Below are 22,165 nucleotides of genomic sequence, written 5' to 3'. Positions count from 1 at the left end.
CCCGGATACTCGGGGGGGGGTGGGGGATGACAGACGCGAGCGTCGCGCGAAATCCGTCACGAGTCCCCCCCCCTCCCCGCACCGCTACCGTCGCCGCCGCCACCGTTTGCCGCCGCCATCGCCCAGGCGAGTGTGGCCACGAAGCCTAACCCGAAGCCCGCAGCCGAGCGGCCCTCCCACCAAGCGTGTTGGAGAAGCTCCAGATGCCTCCGTGGGGGTTGGCGATGCCCGCCCCGATGCCGGGCCCCAGCTGCGTCATGTTGCTCGATTGTCGGATGCGAGCCAGCCTCTCCGTGCCGATCGGCGTGGGCACCTTGCGGTCCTGCCCGCCGCTCCCGACGGGCTTTTGCTGACCTGCGGGTTTTTAAACGAGGGCGTTTGGGTGAATAAGGTAGCGGGGCCCCAAGGAGATTTCAGCCAAGCAATGGATTCCTGACTATCTGTGCGGAGGTTTTACTGAATGAATGGGATTTCTCCAGATACTACAGTTTCCTCCCACAAGACGCCAAACGCTAATCAATGGCATTGGCCTAACATCAGATTAGAGCAGAAACCTCCTTAAAATGAGTCTTGAGATGCAGCCAGGCCTTTTTAAAATTAAATACAGGGCACAGTTGTAGTTCACGTCCCTTGGTGTACACACAGCATTACGAGACATTCAGACATTATCAGATAACAGTTATCAGGTAGAAGTCATCAGACAGGAGTTATCCGGCGAGAGGTTATCGGACGTTGCGGTGCTGCCGTGCATACCTGCTGCCGGGCCGGGCACAAACTGCTGCCCTGGTCCCGTGCCAAGAGGCATGCCGGATCCAGGTGGGCCTCGCACCGGCACGGACCCCGGAGCCGCTCCGGGGTGGAACTGGGCCTCCAGGCTCATGAGTCCTGGGCAACGACAAAGATCCCGCTTGTGGCCTTCAAAAAGAGACTTCTGGGGCAAGCGCAGATAGCGAGCACCTATGAAGGCCGACACGGCACACAGAAAGGGTGGGGGTGGCCAGCACCACGACCGGCAGCCTTCGTCTCCCCCACACCGCAACAGGCGCTCACTAAAGGCCAAGTCGACAGGGGAGATATGCGTCACCGATGTTAACCATGAGCGGGAATCGAACTCTGGTCGCTAGTTTCATAGAGCGGTGCGCTAGCCGCAACACTACGACGAACATAAGGCCCAGACACACGGTGGGAGCACGCACACACACACACGGTGGGAGCACGCACACACACACACGGTGGGAGCACGCACACACACACACACACGGTGGGAGCACGCACACACACACACACGGTGGGAGCACGCACACACACACACACGGTGGGAGCACGCACACACACACACACGGTGGGAGCACGCACACACACACACACGGTGGGAGCACGCACACACACACACACGGTGGGAGCACGCACACACACACACACACGGTGGGAGCACGCACACACAAACACGGTGGGAGCACGCACACACACACACGGTGGGAGCACGCACACACACACACACGGTGGGAGCACGCACACACACACACACGGTGGGAGCACGCACACACACACACACACGGTGGGAGCACGCACACACACACACACACACGGTGGGAGCACGCACACACACACACACGGTGGGAGCACGCACACACACACACACACGGTGGGAGCACGCACACACACACGGTGGGAGCACGCACACACACACACGGTGGGAGCACGCACACACACACACGGTGGGAGCACGCACACACACACACACACGGTGGGAGCACACACACACACACACGGTGGGAGCACGCACACACACACACGGTGGGAGCACGCACGCACACACACACACACGGTGGGAGCACGCACACACACACACACACGGTGGGAGCACGCACACACACACACACGGTGGGAGCACGCACGCACACACACACACACGGTGGGAGCACGCACGCACACACACACACAGGTGGGAGCGTGCGCACACACCATGTCGGCCGTGGGTTTATAGTTCAGTGTGCTAACAACGGTTCCACCACTTCACCCTGGAACTTATAAATCGTAGCTACTTATATCATTAAGAAACCAGTGGTTCTATGTATAGTCTAGTGTTTGCCAATGTACCCCTGAGGCAAGTAGAGTTGCTGATAAAGAATTAGACAAGCAGTCCCCAATATAAACCACACATTGCGATTTCCCATAAAGACTTGAGACCAGCGGTCGCACCCCAAGTCTATCCCCGACTCACACCACTGATGCATAACTTGACTTACTGCACACTTTGCAAAGGTGCTCATCAGCAAGCCGAAGGCCGGTGCCATTGGTAATGACCGACGAGCTCTGGAACCTGGGAACTACCTGTCGTGAGCACAGTGCACGGGGACGGCCGCTCACCGGTCGGGCTCAGCGTAGGCCTTGGTCCCGCGGGCCTGAATCCCGGCGCCTTGGCAGCGGCCTCCGCCGCCAGCGAGGGCTCCGACTGGCTGAGCACGGCGCTGGCGCTCAGGTAGGCGTTGGCGTTGACCGCGGCGGCGTTCACTTGGCCGCCGGACGCCAGCATCGGCTCGGGCGTGCTGATGGACCTGCCCGCCCCCCAGCTGGGGCCGCACGACGGGGGCGCCGCGTTGGCCGCGCCGACCACGGCCGCCGCCGAGGAGCCACCGCCCGCGGTGTTGAGGTGCGTCGGGTCGAAGTAGCTCCCGCTGAAGGGGCTGTACTGCTGCAGGGGCACGGATGGGTAGCTGGGGGGCATGGAACTCGCCGAGGTGCCGCCAGAAGGAGCGACGCCTGCCGAGGCGCAGGTGCCCTGGGCTGCCGCCGCCGCCGCCGCCGCAGCCATGGCCGCGTGGCTCTGGCTCGACATGCAGGCCGAGGGGACGCTGTGTGGCCGCTGGATGGGGCCCGGCTGCACCGACGCGGCTGCCTGGAGCTGCTGCTGCTGCTGCTGCTGCTGCGCGGCGCCTTGCTCCGTCTGGTAGTGACCGGCGCCCACGTGCATGATGGGGCGCACCGCACTCGCCTGCTGCTGCTGCTGCTGCTGCTGCGGCGGCGGAGCCACGGTCTGGAGCGGCTGGGCGGACGACGCGGGGGTCGTCTGAGCGGACTGCGGGGGCGGCTGGGCCACGCCGAACGGGACGTTGATGCCCTGCGCCATCTGCGGCTGGGCGGAGACGGACGGCGCCGGCGCTGGCCCCGTGACCCTGACGGGCGGCGGTGCCGCCACCGCCCTGGGCGCGGGCTGCTGGACGGACTGCGGGTGGGGTTGTCGGAGAACGTCCGGAGAACTCTGGTTTCCGAGGGCGGAGGTGGAGGTAGGGTTATTGCCAACGTGAGCCGAGGAGGAGCTGGACACGGTCGCTGTGCCCAGCTGGGGTGTAGGCGCCCTGCCCGACGAGAAGCCCATCTGGGGCGGGTGAGCCGAGGCAGTGGTCATGGATGGCGGGGGCGCTTCTCTCGAATTCGCTTCCTTCACGCTCACTGCAGCCACAGGATGACCGTGCGTGGCAACCGATGGGGCCTGCGCGTTCTTATGCTGGTGCTGCTGCTGCTGCTGTTGCTGCTGCTGCGTTGCCACAGACGGCTGATTGCCAACATTGGCGGACGCGTTGGCGGCATGCTGGGGTGTGGGCGACGGGGAAGAGGACGACTGCAAGTTGCCGGGAAGCCTGCTGGTGGCCGACGCGGCGACGTTGACGCCGCTCGGCTGCGGGCGTGTGGTGGGCGTGGCGACGGAGGTCGTGGTCACGGAGACCGTGGAGGCAGTGGTCGTGGAGGCAGTGACGAAGGAGGGGGCGGCCGAGGTGACGGTCGCCGTGACGGCAGTGGCGTTGGCAAACAGCTGCTTGCGGACAGAGCTGTGCTTCGGGCTGCTCGAGGTGGCATGCGTCGACCCCGCGGCGGCGAGCACGTTGCCCGCGGCCGGCGACAGGCCGGGCTTGCCCGCCAGCGCCGGCAGGCCAGAGGCTCCGGCGAGGCTGGGGACGCCCGAGGCCGGGGAGGCCGCGGAAACGGCCGGCCGTACGGGGAAGGGGCCCCAGGCGCTGCCTCCGAAGTGGGCGACGGGGAGACGCGGGTGCTGGAAGGCCTGCGCCGCGAAGAGCGCGTGGGCGTGCGGGAAGGGCGGGCTGGCGTACGAGAGCGAGATGGGCACCGGGAACGACGGGCGCACTCCCTGGTTGGCGCCGCCCGGGGAGTTTCCGACGCTCGCCGAGGCGGAGGTGGGCGGCTTGTGCTGCGGCTGCTGCTGCCCCTTTGCGCTGGTGGCCACCACCGTCATCGTGGTCGTCACGGTGACGCTTGTCCCCGTGGTGGCACACGAGACGGAGGTGAGGGAGGCGGCGGAGGTGGCGTTCACCTGAGTGTTCTTGCCCGATGCGCCGCCGATGGCGCCCCCCGATCCCACGCCCTTGGAGGAGCAGCTGCCTTTGCCGGTGGCGCGATTCTTGGGGAGCAGCGCGTCGATCTCCTGGTTTGGGTCCTTGATGAGAGCGTTGATGAGCTGCGTCGCCTGGCGCGTGGCCTCCGTTCCCCCCCTGAACCGAACAACAATACCACGGTGTTCACGGCCCGTTCCGATTCAGCGCGAGGCACGCTCGTCCGATAACGGTTGAGCGATATCATCATCATCATCATCATCGTTATGGCACAGAGCTGGAAATTAAATTAACCTGCAGGCATGGTGGCAAATGCAACGCACGTAGAGCTAACGCATAGCACGACACTCTCTCGCTTGTCTGGGTGCGCAGTGTCAACAAAGACACATGCTAAAAAGCCTTGCTCCATCATGGACTACTTGGCCATTTGTGTGCCAGTAGGGGGCAATGATTGTTGTGTAGTCTAGCCTAGGGGAACCCCCTGTGGCAGCTTTCCCTGCGCAGCACATGGCGACTCGGTACCCGGCCTGCGAGCGGGCATTAGTCCGGCTCATGGCCGCCGTGTGCGATCCCAGACGAGTGAATACGAATATCAAGCCAATGACGTCGCCGCCGCTGTGCCACCCCCCCCACACGCTTCGGCGCGTCCGTGCGGCGAGCGACGTCACCCGGGTGCCACTGCTGTGGAAGCACTCGAATAATTCGACTTTCGTGGTGCACGGGGTGACGCGGGCACCGCGGTGCGCACCGTATGGTGATCATGCGATCGCCGGCCTTGTCCTTCTGCTTGTCGATGTCGATGTGCGCTCCCGTGAACTCGCGGATCGCGTTGATGTTGCAGCCGCCGCGCCCGATAACCCGCGCGATGGCCGTCGACGGGACGGCCACCTTCTTCGACCTGACGGGCGAGCGAGGAGAGGGGACGTGGAATCAACCAAGTGCAGAGGCGGGCGCTAAACCCACCCCCCCCTCGGAGCTTCGAACGAGGCAACCGGTTAACGGCATCGGCGGTATAACGCGGTGGCGGGGTTTGCGCCGCGATTTGGTGATTCTGTATCAGGAATTTGTGCAGCTGGATTGCCGGAATCCTGCCGTCGTATGCGGAGTGGAGCACAAAAGTTTCGACCTCCACTACAGAGGAGAGAGTTTAGAGAGCAGCAGCACTCGCCGATTCCCTCCATTGAACTCGCTCGCCAACAATCAGTTGGCCCCTTAACACTCTTCTATTGCTGTTACCATGGTTAATGTTCCTGTGAACTTGACAGATTCCTCTTCCCATGCCAGACCGTTTCATCTCATCCACACTGCATTCAACCGCCACACTACTGCTGCAGGTCACTTCTCTCGTTTCTGGCCCTCGTACTGCTCCTCGATGGATTTCCCTCCCAGCGGTCGATTCCCCCCGCCCTCCCCCCAGGCGATCGTCTTAACCATTCTACTCTCTTAATTTTTTACAGCTTAAATGCAACCATTTCATTGCTGCCCAATTCGGCCTTTTGGGACCCGAGCTCAGCAATTGCGTTAAAAAAAAAAAAGTTGCAAGGGCGTCGCACCTCCGCACGACCTCCTTCCAGCCGTCCTCGCGCTTCTGTGCCCGCTTGGGGCTCGTGAGGTTCAGCTTGCTGTTGGGCGAGGACAGCGGCGTCGCACCCACGCCGGCCTTGAGGCTCGCCGCCACCGTGGCCACCGCGTGCAGGCCGCCGACGCCGCCGGCGCCAGCCAGCATTCCGGCCACCTCCAGCGCCCTGCGCGACGATGGCACCACGGAGAACGGGCACGGGCGCGTGCGTTAACAGACTCGCCGAGTCACACCGGCGATTCCACGGGTTGCCGTGGAGGCGCTGGCGCACGCCACGCCGCATCGACTCAATAATTAACGACGGAGCTGTTTCGTCAGCGTCTAAAGTGGCTGCGGCGGACATTAAAGATCCCGTGACATCACCCCGTCAATGACACGAGTCTTACGTGACGGCGTGCTTCTGGGTGCCCATCGGCCCGACGGCCTTCCTGTCGCCGTCCCCCTCGTGGTCCGCTCCGGCCGCGTTGGCCTTGTTCCGCTTGCGCTCCTTGCCCTTGCCGGCCTTCCCCGCCACTCCGATCGAGTCCTCTCCGCTGCTGCTGCTGCTGCACACCGTGCCGTTGCTGCTGCTGCTGCTGCAGCTGCTGCTGCCGCCGATTCCGCCGATGCCGCCGCACCCGCCTCCGCCCGTCACCTCGCCTGCCTTGGTTTCGCCGTTGATTACGGGCGTGGGGCACATGGAGGAGGACTGCGGAGTCGCCGTCGAGCCGCTGTCCAGCATGGCAGAGGTGGCCGGTGCCGCCTGGGGAGAGGAAGCGAACGCCATATAAGCCTTAACGTACCACTGGGTCACGCACCGTTGAAGTGCGAGAAGCACCAAGCCCGGGCCGCCTTCGTCTCCCCAGCGTCGATGTTCACACGCAGAAGCTTCCGAACCCAAGCGCTACCGCCGGGCCAAGTCACGGCCGCGCTTAACGCGAGCGCTCCCGGCAAGGGGGCCGTGTGCCGTACCACGCCGACGTCCGTGCGGTTCTTCCGCTTGGGGCCCGGCGTGGCGGCGGGGGCGCTGAGGGCGGCTCGCTTGCCGTGCGCGTTTGACAGCGTGGAAGACGTGGCCGAGATGCCGATGGTGGTGGTAGTGGTCGCGCTCGGGGGCTCCGGGGGGACCACGTCTTCCTCGTCGTCATCGTCGTCGTCGTCGTCCTCTTCTTCCTCTGCGCAGGCAGCCGAACAAACGAGGTTATAAACGAGACGGGCCGCCCGGCGAGGTCGGCTTGGTTGAACGGTGCGACTGCTGTGCGAGTGAGTGAGCATGAGAGCCACCGCGGAAGTGTTGTACATTCTCCCTCTATTCCGCAAGGGTTTCTGTGGGGGGGGGGGGGGGGGGTTCTTCATATTTCCTCGTCGTACCCAACAAAAAAACATCTCAATGGAGCAGGACCCCTCCTGAAAAAGGCGGAGCGTGAGCACTCCTGGGTAACGAGGTAAATTATCATAGACAGGGTCTCACTTACCTTTCTTCTGCTGGCCATCGTCCCTCTTGTGCGATTCATCCGTGTCCTCTTTGCTCTTCGCCTCCTGCTCCTCGGCCTTCCTCTTCTGCTCTTCCTTCTTCTTCTTGCGCTTCTCCTTGCGTTTCTCCCGCTTGGCTGCGAGCGTCTTCTGCCGGCTCTCCTCGCGAGACTGTGCGAGCGCAAGCAACGGCGGCGGCGGCGGCGGCACGGGCAGGCAGGCGAGCGGCATAAACCACCGTCAGTAACAGTCCCGGTGAAATATCGCCATGCTCGTAAGAGGTTTTTAAAAACACTAAACTGAAAGCAAATCTTGGGAGGAGATGCGGGGATGCGTCAGCAGCGATTCCCCTATGCAGCCGAAGGTGCGGCACGGGGAAAGGAAAGCGACAAGTCAAGACAGGCCGCAGGAATTTGCGGCAAACTCGGGGTAAGTACAACGGGGCATTTCACGGTTCCCGTAACTCGAACCGTGACGGTAAACCCGCTAAACTGTCATCAACATTTACAATTCCTGGTCAAGGGGGTGGTGGCAGGGGTGAAGACGGAGCAGCACGACCCTTACCCTCTCCAGGTCAAGCTCCTCCAGCAAGATGGACGCGTTCTTGTTGGCCTCCGCCGCCTGCCGGTCCTTGGCGTGGACGATGATCTCCATGCACTGGTGGCACTTCTTCAGCAGCTCCTGAGCACAGCCAAAGGGCAAGGGACTTCAAAAAAGCCGAGGTGGGCCCAGTCAGGTTCATTCCTCCGTTCCCATAGATCTCAACCACCGTGCAAGGACCTCACACGTCCACCTACGCAACGTCTCCCGCATCCGCCACCTCCACGCCCCAGCTGCCGCCAGGAACCTCGCCTGTGCCCTCGCCACATTCCCCGTCTCCTCTACGAGCTCCGCGAATACCTCACCTCCATATGATCTGAAATGCCGCCGAGAGATCCCTCACCCGCACCCTTAAATGAGACCACACCGTCCCAATGCTCAGATCCCTCCACTGATTCCCAATGCAATCGCGGATCAATGACCACATCGCACTCAAGTCTTCAAGATCCTCGATATTCGCCCCTGCATATACCTCTCTTCCTCTCATCTCACTCAACCCACGTCCATGCACTCTCCTGCCTCTTCCCTTTTGCGCTCTACTTACCCCATGTACTCTCGTACAGCTCTTCTCTCTCATCTCGCTGTACGCGCCTTTCCATGCGCACTCCGCTCCAGAAGCCAATCCTTTGGGCCCTGTGGGAGGTTGCTCATTCTCCTTTGCTGCCCCCGTTGTCAGCAGCTCCCTTTCCCCAGCCGTCTGTGTTGTCATCTCCCCCTACCCCTGTTCAAGTCCACCAGGTTCAAGACCTCCCATTTTTACTTTTAACCGATGGCCTTTCTGTATGAAATTAACATATCCACTGTTTGCATACCGTGCCTTGAAAAAACGGTTGCATTTACGCGACATGAATATGAATTGTACCGTGTTCATTCAGCCGGCCTCCTACTCTAGCTTCACCATGAGAGCCAACAGAGCCGTGTGCAAAAAAGGCGGAAGGTAATTTTCAACGCCGTTGACAAAGACAAAGATTCCCCGTGCAGCCTACACAAACTGCAAGTGCTGTTTGCGAGTAGCACCTACGAAGGCCAACACGACCCACGAGGGGGTGGGGTGGCCAGCACCACCGTCTGGCTGCCTTTGTCTCCACAGTGACGATGTTTAGATACTGCACCAGGTACTCATTTTGAGCCATACCAGGGGAGGCCTAGGACCGGATTTGAACTCGGGTCGGCGGCTTGGTAGCGCAGTGCGCTAACCACTGCGCCACCGCTCCCCCCTCTCCTCCAGCACACACTCGCGCTACATCCTCCACGGTCGTTCGATACGTGCGACCTGGACGCTGGCTATGGCCGTGGTACGGTGGCCCGTGCGGCCGCGTGCTCGAGGCCGGGAATGGTGGTACCTTGTCGGTGATGGTGGCGATGTAGCGCATGCACTCCGAGTCGGACGGGAACTGGTTCACCTCCTTAACCAGGTATCGCACGACCTTCACGTGACCCTGCAGCGCGCCAACAAAAACGCATGCGAACACAAACGCATTCGCGCACACGCCACACGAAGAGCCCCTTCCACTGAACGGCGCGTCCCACGCCCAAAGTGACCGCTAAACAGCGACGGCAGGCAATGGGAAAATTCAGCAAGCGATAAATCAACTCGACAATCAATACAATGAAGCAATGTTTCTCCAAAAAGAGGCTTGAGAACCGGCCGAGTGGCTCAGCGGTATTGTGAGCTGCTCGAAACTGGAAGGTTGCGGAGTTCAATTGGATGGTTGGGGGTTGACCCCATCATTCCTCCAGGGCCAATGAACATAAGTCCATGGCAGTTGTCAATATGGATAGACTTGCTTCCGCCATAGAAAAGAAGAATTTCCAACACTGGCTCAGGGCACAAAATGTGAGACGCAGATCCTCCTCAATGCTCATTTGAGCAGCAGATTCACAATGACTTTGACAACCACAGCTCATGGCAGACCAACACCCACAGCTGTCCAGGCGAATTGGAAGGATTTATCAATGTTGGTGCCCGCCAAACCATCTCGTTCTCAGCCATCGGCAGAGCCAGGTCGCCGATGGCGGCTGCGCTTTAACCGCGAGCGAGTGCCGCTCACCTTGCGGAAGGCGGCCATGAGCGGCGTGATCTTGCGGTTATCGGCAGCGTCCACGTCGGCACCGGAGTTCACCAGGAGCTGCACCACGTCCAGGTGGCCCCCGTTGGCCGCGAGCCAGAGTGGCGTGTTGCCCTTCTTGTTCCGCACGTCGATGTGCGCGCCCCTATGAGCACGAGCACGCGGGCAAATTCACCGACACGGAGAAGCAAGGCGACCATGAAAACCACGGTGGGGCGCATTGAACGGGGCGCACAAGGCCGTGTGCCATGCAGACTTGCGCTGGGCACCGCGGGCTGGAGGGGCCCAGGCACCAACCTACGGAGAGGAAAGGAAGGAGAGGGGGGCTGGCGAGCGCTGGTGGGAGGGCGCTGGTGTGCTGGCATGCTGGCCTTAAGCATAGAGGCGATGTTGGAATTTGGCTCGGTGTGCATGTCACGCAGGAAGCGGTAGTGTAGCGGTTAGCGTGCTGCGCTATGAACTAGGTGACCCGAGTTCATTTCCCACTGATGGTCAACACCAGAGATTATTATTTGAACCGGTCCTGGGCCTCCCCTGAGCCTCAATTAAGTACCTGGTGTGGTGTGTAAACATCGCCACTAGGGAGAGAAAGGCGATTCGGTGGTGCTGGCCAACAGCCCCTCCCTCGTGTACCGTTCTGGCCTTCGTAGATTTTCCCGAACAGCATTTGCCCCAACAGTCTGATAAGGCTATACGGGGGATCTTTGTTTTTTTTGTGTCATGTGACCTGCTCATGTGACAACAAGAATCCTCGGCCTACATTGCTAGAGCCGTGCAAGTGTAAAGGCACCATTCGGCAGGCATTTGCCTGAAGTTTAAATCTGTGGCTGGACGGCTAGACACGCATGCGATTCCCATGTTAGGCCAGGATTGTTGAGCAATGTGCTAATCGTACTGCACGCAACATACCTGCACGCACAACAGCTGCCGTACATTACTAAGTGGCAGTGATATTACCTCAACGTTTGTGCCAGGCTAGGTGAACTTTGAGGCCATGTGAAGAGCTGAAGGCTCGCTGCCAGATCACGGCAGGAGGTTACACGACAGACCAAGGTGTTAAGAGGCCGAATGACCGAGGAGACCGTGCCCCCCACTGTGCCACCTTGCTGTGTTTTACTCACACAAAACCAACGACATCGTTCCCCCTTATACCCTGACTATTGGGGCAAGTCCTGTTAGCGAGCACCTATCAAAGCCAACATGGCACACACGAACGAGGGGGTGGTGCGTCTGTCATCACGCCAAGGAGCTTTCGTCTCCCCTCATGCTGATGTTCACACACCGCATCGGGCACTCATTTAAGGCTGAGTCGACCTTGCCTAGGGGAGGGCCCAGCACCGGTTAAAATATTCGTCACCGATGTTGACCGCGAGCGGGAATCAAACCCGGCAGAGCGCCGACACACACGAGGTACACGTATGCACAGGTACGCACAGGTACGCACACGTACGCGCAGACACACGCACGCACCTGGAGATGACGAGCTCGCAGAACTTGTAGTGGCCCTTGTCGGCGGCGATGGTGAGGGCGGTGTCACGAGACGAGGGCACGGGCGCCGCGTTCACGTCCGCTCCTCGCTCCAGCAGCACGCGCCCCACCTCGGCGTAGCCGCCGGACGCAGCCTCCATCAGCGGGGTCAGCCCCGTCTGCCGGGGGACACAAAGTTGAAGGTTTTTAGACGCCGGCGTCGTTCAATCCTCTTGAAATATCGGGGTCCGATCGTCAGATTGTTCGAGGTCTGACACACTTGGGCAACCCAACGCCTCCACTCATCGGGATCCTGTCCCATCGGCGGGGCACAAAGACACACAGAGAGACTCATAGAATATCCTCTCATAGAAACCTACATGTGAGTCTATTTATATCCATTAGAAAATATATATTTAACATGTAATTTTGCATTGAACTACGAACCCATATCTTAAAGAGAGGATCCTTTGCCTATAATGCCTGGCAATTCACCAGCATTGATTCAAGCGAAGACTGGCTCTGCTGATGAGACCAGGCAAGTCTTTTCTTGCATAGAAATTATGCATGCCCCAAATGCCATGGGGCCGATGGTTTGCATATATGCAGAGATGTATCCATGAAGGAGACCCGATAAACTTGACTGCGTCGCTACCACAAACCAATCGATCACCAACTTTTCGAGAGACCTGGAGAGACTAGGCCAATCGGGACAGAGCACCGAGCGAACAGCAACATGCACGCACGCAATTGGGCGTCAGGTCGTTGCAAAGCCTTGACATTTCCTACCCCACTCGCTTTTAAAAACGCACACACGTGAAAACGGACATGTGCGAGAACGTGTGCGGACGCGCGCTCAAACGTGCACGGCGTGTCTGCCGATCAACGGGCGATGTTTATGTCTGGAGTCACGGCTGGGACTCGGTGTCATTCCCGTACGGCCCTGGTGGTGGCATCGCCCCGTATCCGTTACAGCAAGGGACCCAGATGCATTGCATAAAACGAAGCCGCGGCATGGCTGACTATGTGGGGGGAGGGGGGGGGGATGGGAAATGCGAGGATGGGCCAGAGCATGTGCATCGGTCATCAGCGCTCCTGGAACGATCCAACACCGAAGGAAAGAAAATGGAATTGAACCAAGCAACGCAAACATGCTAAATGGCATTGTAATTATTATAATCATTATTCAAAAGAGGATTTATTGGGTTAAACCGCGTAAATATAAATGGGTCGTTAAACCCGCCACCACCCAATACCACCAATTAGTAAGGTTTGTCACGTAAACAAAACATGCCAATTCGTTACGTGTACAGCACACCGGTGTGTTGGAGAGTAAACCCACAACTTTACAATTATGGGTTTTATATTTTCGCAATCTAACATAAAAATTATTGTGGATAATATTGGTCACGTGTTAAACTGACCATTATTATTTTCTTCTGCTATTTTTAATTATTACACCATATGCGAGTGGCGGTCGTCTTTTTTTACCGTATGCGTACATTGGAAAAAAGGCGCAACGTCCCGGGGTTTTAAGGGGAGGAGTTCCTGCACAGCGTGAGCACACCAGGGGGAGCCCCGCTTCACAACGATCAAAGAAGCCCTCCCCTTCTGTTCGTGTTCAGCCCCAATAAAAACCAGCCTTAACCCAGAGGCTGTTTGTTTACCCAAACGGGAACTTCCTGCTCACTCTAATTACCCATTAGTTACTTGAGGGGGTGCCCCAAACATCCCCACCCCACACCGGAAACGCAACCTCCCTCCCCCCCACCCTTCTACCAAGCTCAGCCCAAGACCATCTGGGTCCTCTTTGGGGCCTCGATCAGAAGGAACTGCTGCTGCAGAGCGCAATGCCACATTGCCACGAGCACAGGGGGAGTGGCCCCCACCAGCCCAGCGATGGCCCATTTCCGGCCCAGAAATAGCACTGGGGGCCTGGGCCCATGTCTCCATGCACAGTGAGTCAAGATGCTCGCTCCTGCAAACGTGAAATAAAAAAACGTTGTGTTTAACAACAATCGACGTAGACGTTGGTTTGGTGCGACTACACGAGTAAAAATAAGAAATAGCCTTGCTGTTTTTAGAGATGCTCTGGCGTGGGCCCAGATCTAAGCACGTGGCTCAGGCTGAGAACAATCCTTATAGCCGGGATCCTATCACGCGTGTCCCACCCACTGCACCCGACTCACGTGTACCACACACCACACCCGACACACCTGTACCACCCACCACACCCGACACACCTGTACCACCCGCCGCACGTGTACCACCCGCCCCACCCGCCGCACGTGTACCACCAACCACACCCGCCGCACGTGTACCACCAACCACACCCGCCGCACGTGTACCACCCACCACACTCGACTCACGTGTACCACCCGCCGCACGTGTACCACCCACCACACCCGCCGCACGTGTACCACCCACCACACTCGACTCACGTGTACCACCAGCCGCACGTGTACCACCCACCACACCCGACTCACGTGTACCACCAACCACACCCGCCGCACGTGTACCACCCACCACACTCGACTCACGTGTACCACCCGCCGCACGTGTACCACCCACCACACCCGCCGCACGTGTACCACCCACCACACTCGACTCACGTGTACCACCAGCCGCACGTGTACCACCCACCACACCCGACTCACGTGTACCACCCACCACACCCGACTCACGTGTACCACCCGCTGCACCTGTACCACCCGCCGCACGTGTACTACCCACCACACGCCACTCACGTGTACCACCCACCGCACGTGTACCACCCGCCGCACCTGTACCACCCACCACACCCGCCGCACGTGTACCACCCACCGCACGTGTACCACCCACCACACCCGACACACGTGTTCCACCCACCGCACCCGACACACGTGTACCACCCACCGCACGTGTACCACCCACCGCACCCGATACGCGTGTACCACCCACCGCACGTGTACCACCCACCGCACCTGACACACGTGTACCACCCACCGCACCCGACACACGTGTACCACCCGCCGCACCCGACACACGTCTTCCACCCATCGCACCCGACACACGTGTTCCACCCACCGCACCCGACACGCGTGTACCACCCACCGCACCCGATACACGTGTACCACCCGCCGCACCTGACACACGTGTACCACCCGCCGCACCCGACACACGTGTCCTCCGCATGCACCCGACACACGTGTCCTCCGCATGCACCAGTATTCAGAAAAGTTTTTTTTTTCTAGTTGTGCTGCTAAAAATATGAATAAACTGTAATTAAATCAGGGCAGGGAATCATTCATATACAATATATAGAGACGTCAGAAACGAAATAATAACTCTTAAATTGAAAGGGCACCTCCAGTGGCAGCTGTCCCCACATGGTGCAAGGCGACTCAGCACCTGGCATGCGAGCCAGACGATCTGCCAGCGACCGCACCGAATCGGCGAGTGGGGGATCATCGATCAACCCGACCGCTTCCCGTAACCGAGATTTGCCCAAGTCCGCCATCCCGCGACACGTCGGCTTAACACGCACCTTGGCCCGGTGCTCGACGTTGGCCTTCCTCTCGACGAGCAGGCTGACCACCTCGTGGCGGCCCTGGAAGCAGGCGAGCGTGAGCGCCGTGTTGCGGTTCGTCTCGATCTGCGCGTTGATGTCGGAGCCCATGTCGAGGAGCAGCTTCACGGCGGCCGTGTGCCCGTTCATCGCCGCCAGCATCAGCGGCGAGATGCCCAGCTTGCTGCCAGTCCTGCAAGAGCAGCGCCATCATCATCGCCGTCGCCATCGTCGTCGTCATCAACAGCAGCCGGACATTTGGACGGGAGACCACGTGGGAATACCACGTGCTGTAGGATTTGGCTGCGGGGCCGGCCAGGAGATGGCAAGTGGGGTTTTTTTTTAATCCATCTCTGCCGAGTATTGAGTGCGTGTTACGCCTCTCGTATTCGTGGTGGGATCTCTCTCCGGATTTTCTCCACCCTCTTCAAACACAAATCGAAACGCTCGTTATTGGAATTAGCCAAACACCCATTGGAGCAGCACGCTCCTGAAAATAAGTCGAGGCTTTCCTAGGTAAATCATGATCATCATCAGCCATGACCAATCGACTTTGAGCCAGTTCACTTGGGCCAGAGCCAAGCCTGAGCCAAGCCACGACTAAGAGAACAAGGGCATGAGAGAGGAGCGAAGGGGATGGGTGTTGTCCGAGTGTGGTGGGGGCACCGCACCGGGAGTTGATCTCTGCGCCGGCGTTGAGCAGGATCTTGATGATGTTGACGTAGCCCCCGGAGGCGGCGAGGCTCAGCGGCGTGTAGTCCGACACGTTGCGGTGCTCTTTGTTGGCTCCGCGCGCGATCAGCAGCTCCACCACCTAGCAAGCGGCATGGCACACGGGGGGGGGGGGGAGGAACTAATTTGAGGCCGAGTCGACCTAGGAGGAGGCCCAGGACTGGTTCATAGTCTTCTTTGGTCCTTTCGGTAAAGTCACGTGACTTTACCGAAAGAACCAAAGAAGATGAATCCTTGCAGTCACGAAAGCTTTAAATCGAAATTTGGTTCATGGTCGTCACTGGTGTTGGCCGAGAGCGGGAATCGAACTCGGGCCGCCGAGTTGATAGCACAGCACGCTCTCCACTACGTCACCTTTCCCCAGTACAAGCACGCACTCGCACACTCACAAGCACGCACTCGCACACTCACAAGCACGCACACAAGCACGCACTCGCACACTCACAAGCACGCACTCGCACACAAATACAGACAAACACAATCACGCTGTCACTCACTCACTCAGGCTCTCTCGCTCACCTCCTGCCGGCCTCCCGAGCAGGCGAGCGAGAGCGGCGTGTCCTTGGTCCGCTCGGACTGCGCCTCGATGTCCGCGCCGTTGTCCAGCAGCAGCTCCACCACGTTCACGTGCCCCGCCGTCGCCGCCAGGATGAGCGGCGTGAAGCCTGAAGTACGCGGCGCAAACCAGCATCAGCCAGGTGCCTCATCATCATCGTCATCACACGGGCTCCATCGACTGCCTCCCCAAGTCGTCGCCATCCCTCACTGATCACGCGAGGACTGCACACGTTCCGTTGATCGTGTGCTCAGAACTACTCGAAAGACGGCAAGTGAGTGCGCACGATAAAATTACAAGGACAAAATATGCCCCTGAAATAGGCAATTAGTGTGCCAAGAGGCCAAGATACTTGCAGCGACAGACAAACAGTGCTTGCGGGCCGTTGCCAAATGGCAGGCCTCATTTGCTCGTGGGCCTTGTGGAATGAAGTCGTGGGCCGGATGGGTTGGTAGTGCCCGCGAAAAATCCTCAAAACCGAAGGATCCAGTTGCCGCGCGCGGGCGCTGTCTCACCCCCCGGGCCGGTGGGTAGGGTGCGGCTCACCCTTCTTGTCCCGGTGCTCAATGTTGGCGCCGCGGGCGATGAGCACCGTGACCAGGTCCTCGTGGCCGCCGGCGCAGGCCAGCGTCAGCGCGGTGTCGTGGTTGCTCTCCGTCTAGGTCACGCACAAGCCAAAGGTAAAGATCCTGGTTCGACTGAAAGGCTTGCAGGGGTAAGTGCTATCAGCGAGGGCCTGTTAAGGGCTGGCGCGGAGCACAAGGATGTGGTGTGGCAACAATCATTCCACCTTTGGTCTTCCCACTGCTGATATTTGCACAAAGCACCAGGCACATTTACAGCACCGAGTCAACCGAACGGAGACCCAGGTGAGGCACAGATACCACATGCTGCAGGTGTCATCAATGGCCAGGAATCGAACCCAGGTCTCCGGAATTGTGTCAGTGTGCTAACAGCTGCACCACGTCCCCAGACACACAACGTGCACATACGTGCTACGGTCCACTCCCAACGCTCCCCACCACCAGCTAACCACCAGCCCGAGGTGTTGCATCTCCATAAATAGCCATCCCAACAAATCCTACCAAACAAACTACAACAATTCTCTAACAGACTGCAATGAAACATGAGAACCATTACCAAAGCAAGGCATTTTCCTTTTCCCTAACCAATATGGAGTGGTAGTGCCCCGGGTGTGCATGTCGCACCATGAACCTGGAGACCAGAGTTCAATTCCCAGCTAACATCAGTTGCCGAGTGATATATTAACTGGTCCTGGGCCTTCACCAACATGTATTAACCAGTGTGGTGAAGTAGTGAATAAACCCCTGAGCCCAACGATGCGGGGAGGCTTCCATCCAGCAGTGGACTGTCAAAAGGGCTGTAAATGCTTACTATAATAATAATAAAGGTGGATTGAATGAGCACTCCACACAGGATAGCTATATCACTGGCCATTACAAATCAGCAGATCAAGCAGACTGCCAATTACAGCAATTCAAAGGGCTATCCCTGTCAACTCGCACACAGAACGTGCGACTGTCCTGCAACACACATGGATGCAATCTATATCAACCAGGTCAAACGCTGCTACCTGCGCATCAGAATTTACAATAGATCATCTTTTGATTTAAAGCTTTCGTGACTTTACCAAAAGAGCTAAGAAAATGGATCATCTTCAGGAGTTATTAGGACCCCCCCTGCTACGGACAGAGACAGAAAGACAGACAGATGGGGCAGAACGGAGCTCAATGTATTCAGTCTCTAAATGTTCACTGGAAAGCGTTGGAAAGTAACGGCCAAGCGTCGTGGAGAGGGGTCGAGACTCGGCGAGCCGTCCAACCCACCCCGCTGGAGAAACGGCCGCAGGACGGAGTGTGCCTAGTCACCTGTGCGTCCAGCTCCAGGGGGTTGTAGGGGTGAGGGATCGGCGGGGACACGATGGGGCTCGGCGCCGGTGTCTGCGGCTCGGAGGAGGAGCCGCCGAGGGCGCCGTGCGGCGGGGGAGGGTTGGCCACGGCCGAGGGCCGGCCGCTGGCAGCTGTGGACGGAGGGACATGACGCGGGTCAGCACGGCTCTCCGGAGAAGAGGTGCGTCACGAGCGATTGACTGAAATCGCGCGCTCACGACATGTGCTCCGCCCAGCGATCTGCGCTGTCGATTCACTGCCCCTGTTTGAGTCCAGACTTTGATCAGTTTCTCTGCCTACATCTGACCGCTTCTCTTTCCATAAAATACATTTGCCCACTGCTTCTGCACAGTGTCATTGAAGTGATTGCATTTAGCATCTATATAAATCCACAATTTAGCAGTATATTGCTAATGGGTTATCTTCAACTTGTGCATACTTATTATTTAGGCTAATGGTTGGAATTGAGACAATCATTCAGATGTCCTCGATTTCATCCCAACTTTCTGGATTTTCCACAAAGGTGACCGGGCATAGTTTAAAATTAAACAACGTTTTTCTCCTCTTTAAATTTAGCCGAAAAAAGTGTTCTTCAAGTTACAGGTGTGAGGTGAAACAACGGGGATTGATCTGTTCAACTCTTGCATATGCGACAATTTTATTTGTTTTGTTATGTCAGGTGGTGGAGGGTCTTAAGAAACAAACCTGATCATCTACTGTGCATCTCAGGAAAGACAAGACGGCACAGATGAAGGGGCACAAAGCAAGATGGTACAGATACGACTGTGGCAATGGCACATTAAAGAACGGATTCTTTAGTCGAACAATGAACCCAAATCGTGATGGATCAGAAATTCACCGGATGCCTCTAAATGGTGCCACCAGCACGCCCACAACGAGTTGCACACCACGGGCGCGTGGCCAGGCGCCCCCCCCCCCCCCCCCCCCCAGAGCGGTTCGGTGAAACATGCTGGCGACAAGACGTCCAACCGCCACGGCAAACCGTGCGCTCACCTGCCATGATGTCTCCGAGCGTGTCGGTGAGCGTGCGGGCGGGGCACGCCACCATGAGGCCCTCTCCCGTCTCGCCCAGCACCAGCTGCCCCGTTGCGCTCACCCCGACTCCTACCCCCATGCCGCCCAGCTCAGGGGGCACGCCGGCCGCGTCCAAGGGGGTGGCGCCGCCGGGCGGCTGCGCCGTGTGCAGGGACACGAAGCCCGCGGGGAGGCCGCCGGCGCCGGCGCCGCCCCCCGGTACCGCCGCCCCGCCGGCCGTGAGAGGCAGGTGCTGGTGCTGGTGAGTGGGCGAGCCGTCTTCCCTGGGCAAGATGGCTTCCATTTGCGCCAGGCGGGCGTAGGCGGTTTCCGGAGTGGTTGTACCGCCTGCGCACGTCGCAGAGTAACACACCCGGCGGACTTTCGTTCAAATCTATAAATAGGCCAACGGTCAAGGTGCAGCCCTGAAATTACTCGCAAGTGCCACTGCTGGCAGAAGGGCCTCCAATCAAGAAGGTAGATTGGCCTCCACTTCCACTCTGGCCAAGCGTCATGCAAGAGGTGGGAGTACCCACATTATACCCCGCACACAAGGCCTGCCAAATCATCTCACAGCGGCACTCTCAACTAAAGCGTCAGCAGATCGAACCGGCGACCTCTGTATTGCAAGCACCGTGTGCGCTGCTCACCGTGACACCATGGCAGTACCCCATCAAATCAAACATCTCTAAATACTCGTCTGTACTGTGTGTGTTGTGAGCGACTCATCGACTCCAACACACCTGTGGACTCCTGCTGCTGCTGCTGCTGGATCTGCTGTTGCATCTGTTGCTGCAACAGCTGCTGCTGCTGGAGCTGCTGTTGCAACAGTTGCTGCTGCAGCTGCAGGTGCTGCTGCTGTTGCTGCAATTGTTGCTGCAACTGCTGCAGCTGCTGCTGCTGGTGCAAGTGGAGCTGGATTTGCTGCGGCGTCTGCTGAGGCGGCGTTTGAACGGCCGCGCCATTGGGGGGCGCGGTCGCCGCGGCGCCCGTCGCCCCCCCCGGCTGCTGCTGCTGCTGCAGCTGTTGCTGCTGCTGCAGCAGTGCCTGCCGCTGCGCCTTGGCCTCCAGGTACTGCTTCTTGAGCTGCTGCTGCGTCTTGAGCTGCAGCTCGCGCTCCACGCGCTGCAGCTCCTCCAGGATGCGCTGCTTCTTCTGGATCTGCTCCTCGCGCGTGCGGCTCAGCTCCTCGATGCGCTCGCGCGTCAGCTGCTCCGCCTGCGCCAGCTCCAGCGACTGCAGCTGCGCGTTCTTCTCGATGGCCTCGCGGATCCGTTGCTCCAGCTCCGTCAGCTTGCCCTGCGCCTCTTCCACGATGCGCTCAGGCGACTGTTGCGGGTGCCCTCCGGTTCCGCCGCCGCCGGCTCCGCCGCCGCCGCCGCCGCCGCCCGGGACCCCCGCCGGCGCGGCGGTGTGGTGGGCGCCCCCGGCCGCCACCGCCGCCGCCGCAGCCGCCGCCTGGTGCGCCCGCGTGTGGACGTGGCAGCAGCAGCCCCCCGCGGCGGTAGCGGCCACGTCAGGGTTGGGTGGGACGGGGCTGGGCGCCGGCAAAGGCGGACCGGCACCGGGCTTGGGCTTTGCCGGAGCTTAGAGAGGGGGGCAGGGGTTGACAGAAAGGAAGCCCGCGAGTGAGGACCACAGTTAGCGGTTACGCACGACTGCGCGTTCGCGCCTCGGGCGTGCTCGTACGACGTGCGGGCGCGGTCGTCACGGAGCCCACTCGTCAACAACACGGCCGGCTTGCTGCATCACCGTTTGACAAAACCCCACCTTTGATAGGCCTCGCCTAACAGGGCCATCAAACTGCTGCGTAATTAAACTGAACATCGGCGCAACTGAAATGCAGACGGTTCTCGTGGCTTCGGCAGCCAGATGAAACGCGCGTAGTCATGTAAACCTTGTGAGCTAAAAGATGATAGGCGGTGTTGCAATCAGTCTGCGTGACCTCTGCAGCCACTAGAGGCGTGAAACGCTTTTCTTGAATCGGAACGCGCGCTCGAATCGCGAGCACAAGCGGTGCACCCCCCAAAAGTCGGCGTCACGACGCGGAAACGCTCCGGGGCGCTACCTTTTCCCCGCGCCGGCAGGTTCTGCTGGAGGTCGTTGGGCGGCTTGTCGGGTTCCTGGGGCGGAACCACCATGGGCAGGGCCTGCATGGGCACCCGCGGGGCCTGGGTAAGGTCAGAGAAACCCGGACACCTTGAAAACCCAACGCAACAGCAGCAATAACAAGAGCCCAAAACAGCCTCTCTCTCTGGGAAGCCCACAGGTGCTGGAGAGATCAAGGGTCTCCCTATCTGCGTTTTGAGGGTCAACGCGAGTTCTTCTGTTCCCCGCCGAGCCGTTTGCAATTGTTTCGTTCCCGACTGTGTTTTTGCACGAGCAGTGCATAATCTGGTGCAGCCAATATCGCGCAGGCCGGGACGGAACGGCATCGCTGAATAGCAACGTTGACGTAAAAAAATGTTTCCAGAAAAAAACAAATTATAACCGTTACGTTTTACTCCAAATTAAAGTGTCAGGTCTCCTCTGCAGAGGCTTGCACAGTTGGGTAAAAAATTCATTTTAATTTAATTTTATTACTCCTGAGCAGAATGCCAAGGGAACACATTTGAAACAAAAAAATTCCAGCGTTCTAAAACAATAACAAATGAAACATGAGAATAATATCTTATTGATATCCCGTTACAAACCAAGTCTACCCAGCAAAAAAGATAGTTCATGAACATTCACCGTAGAAGGAAGAGGGGCACGGACCGACACTCCGAAACACAAACAGTTCAACCCTCACACCAAGCCTGACACCTAGCCCCACGTGTCATCCCACACACCTGAACCCACAGATCCAACATCCCACCTGAACCCACAC

The 22,165-nt window shown here is 58.9% G+C and overlaps 1 protein-coding gene across 14 annotated transcripts in view; it reads right to left on the bottom strand.

Annotated features, from left to right (window-relative positions):
- LOC116951079 (ankyrin repeat domain-containing protein 17-like) overlaps positions 1-22,165 on the bottom strand; it is a 112,092-nt gene that overhangs the window by 3,235 nt on the left and 86,692 nt on the right. For 9 of the 14 annotated variants that reach the window (XM_076073227.1, XM_076073234.1, XM_076073225.1 and 6 more), the window contains exons 14-33: positions 21,365-21,467; positions 20,040-20,882; positions 19,276-19,644; positions 18,241-18,392; positions 16,898-17,009; positions 16,315-16,460; positions 15,735-15,877; positions 15,043-15,256; positions 11,520-11,695; positions 10,032-10,194; positions 9,324-9,419; positions 7,945-8,061; positions 7,383-7,551; positions 6,880-7,082; positions 6,315-6,670; positions 5,903-6,094; positions 5,098-5,247; positions 2,371-4,508; positions 754-885; positions 151-354 (exon numbers count right to left, since the gene is read on the bottom strand). In XM_076073227.1, the coding sequence (XP_075929342.1) occupies positions 151-354; positions 754-885; positions 2,371-4,508; positions 5,098-5,247; positions 5,903-6,094; positions 6,315-6,670; positions 6,880-7,082; positions 7,383-7,551; positions 7,945-8,061; positions 9,324-9,419; positions 10,032-10,194; positions 11,520-11,695; positions 15,043-15,256; positions 15,735-15,877; positions 16,315-16,460; positions 16,898-17,009; positions 18,241-18,392; positions 19,276-19,644; positions 20,040-20,882; positions 21,365-21,467 (6,178 nt within the window). The remainder of the gene's footprint in view (positions 1-150; positions 355-753; positions 886-2,370; positions 4,509-5,097; positions 5,248-5,902; positions 6,095-6,314; positions 6,671-6,879; positions 7,083-7,382; positions 7,552-7,944; positions 8,062-9,323; positions 9,420-10,031; positions 10,195-11,519; positions 11,696-15,042; positions 15,257-15,734; positions 15,878-16,314; positions 16,461-16,897; positions 17,010-18,240; positions 18,393-19,275; positions 19,645-20,039; positions 20,883-21,364; positions 21,468-22,165) is intronic. The other 5 variants (XM_032969457.2, XM_032969458.2, XM_032969463.2 and 2 more) reach the window with 2 other exon arrangements.

Source organism: Petromyzon marinus, chromosome 41 (genome assembly GCF_048934315.1).
Source record: "Petromyzon marinus isolate PM22_M1 ecotype Great Lakes invasive population chromosome 41, UKy_Petmar_22M1.pri1.0, whole genome shotgun sequence".
Taxonomy (NCBI): domain Eukaryota; kingdom Metazoa; phylum Chordata; class Hyperoartia; order Petromyzontiformes; family Petromyzontidae; genus Petromyzon; species Petromyzon marinus.
Note: the sequence above shows the minus strand (reverse complement) of the source record. Positions and strands in the feature narration are given on the sequence as shown.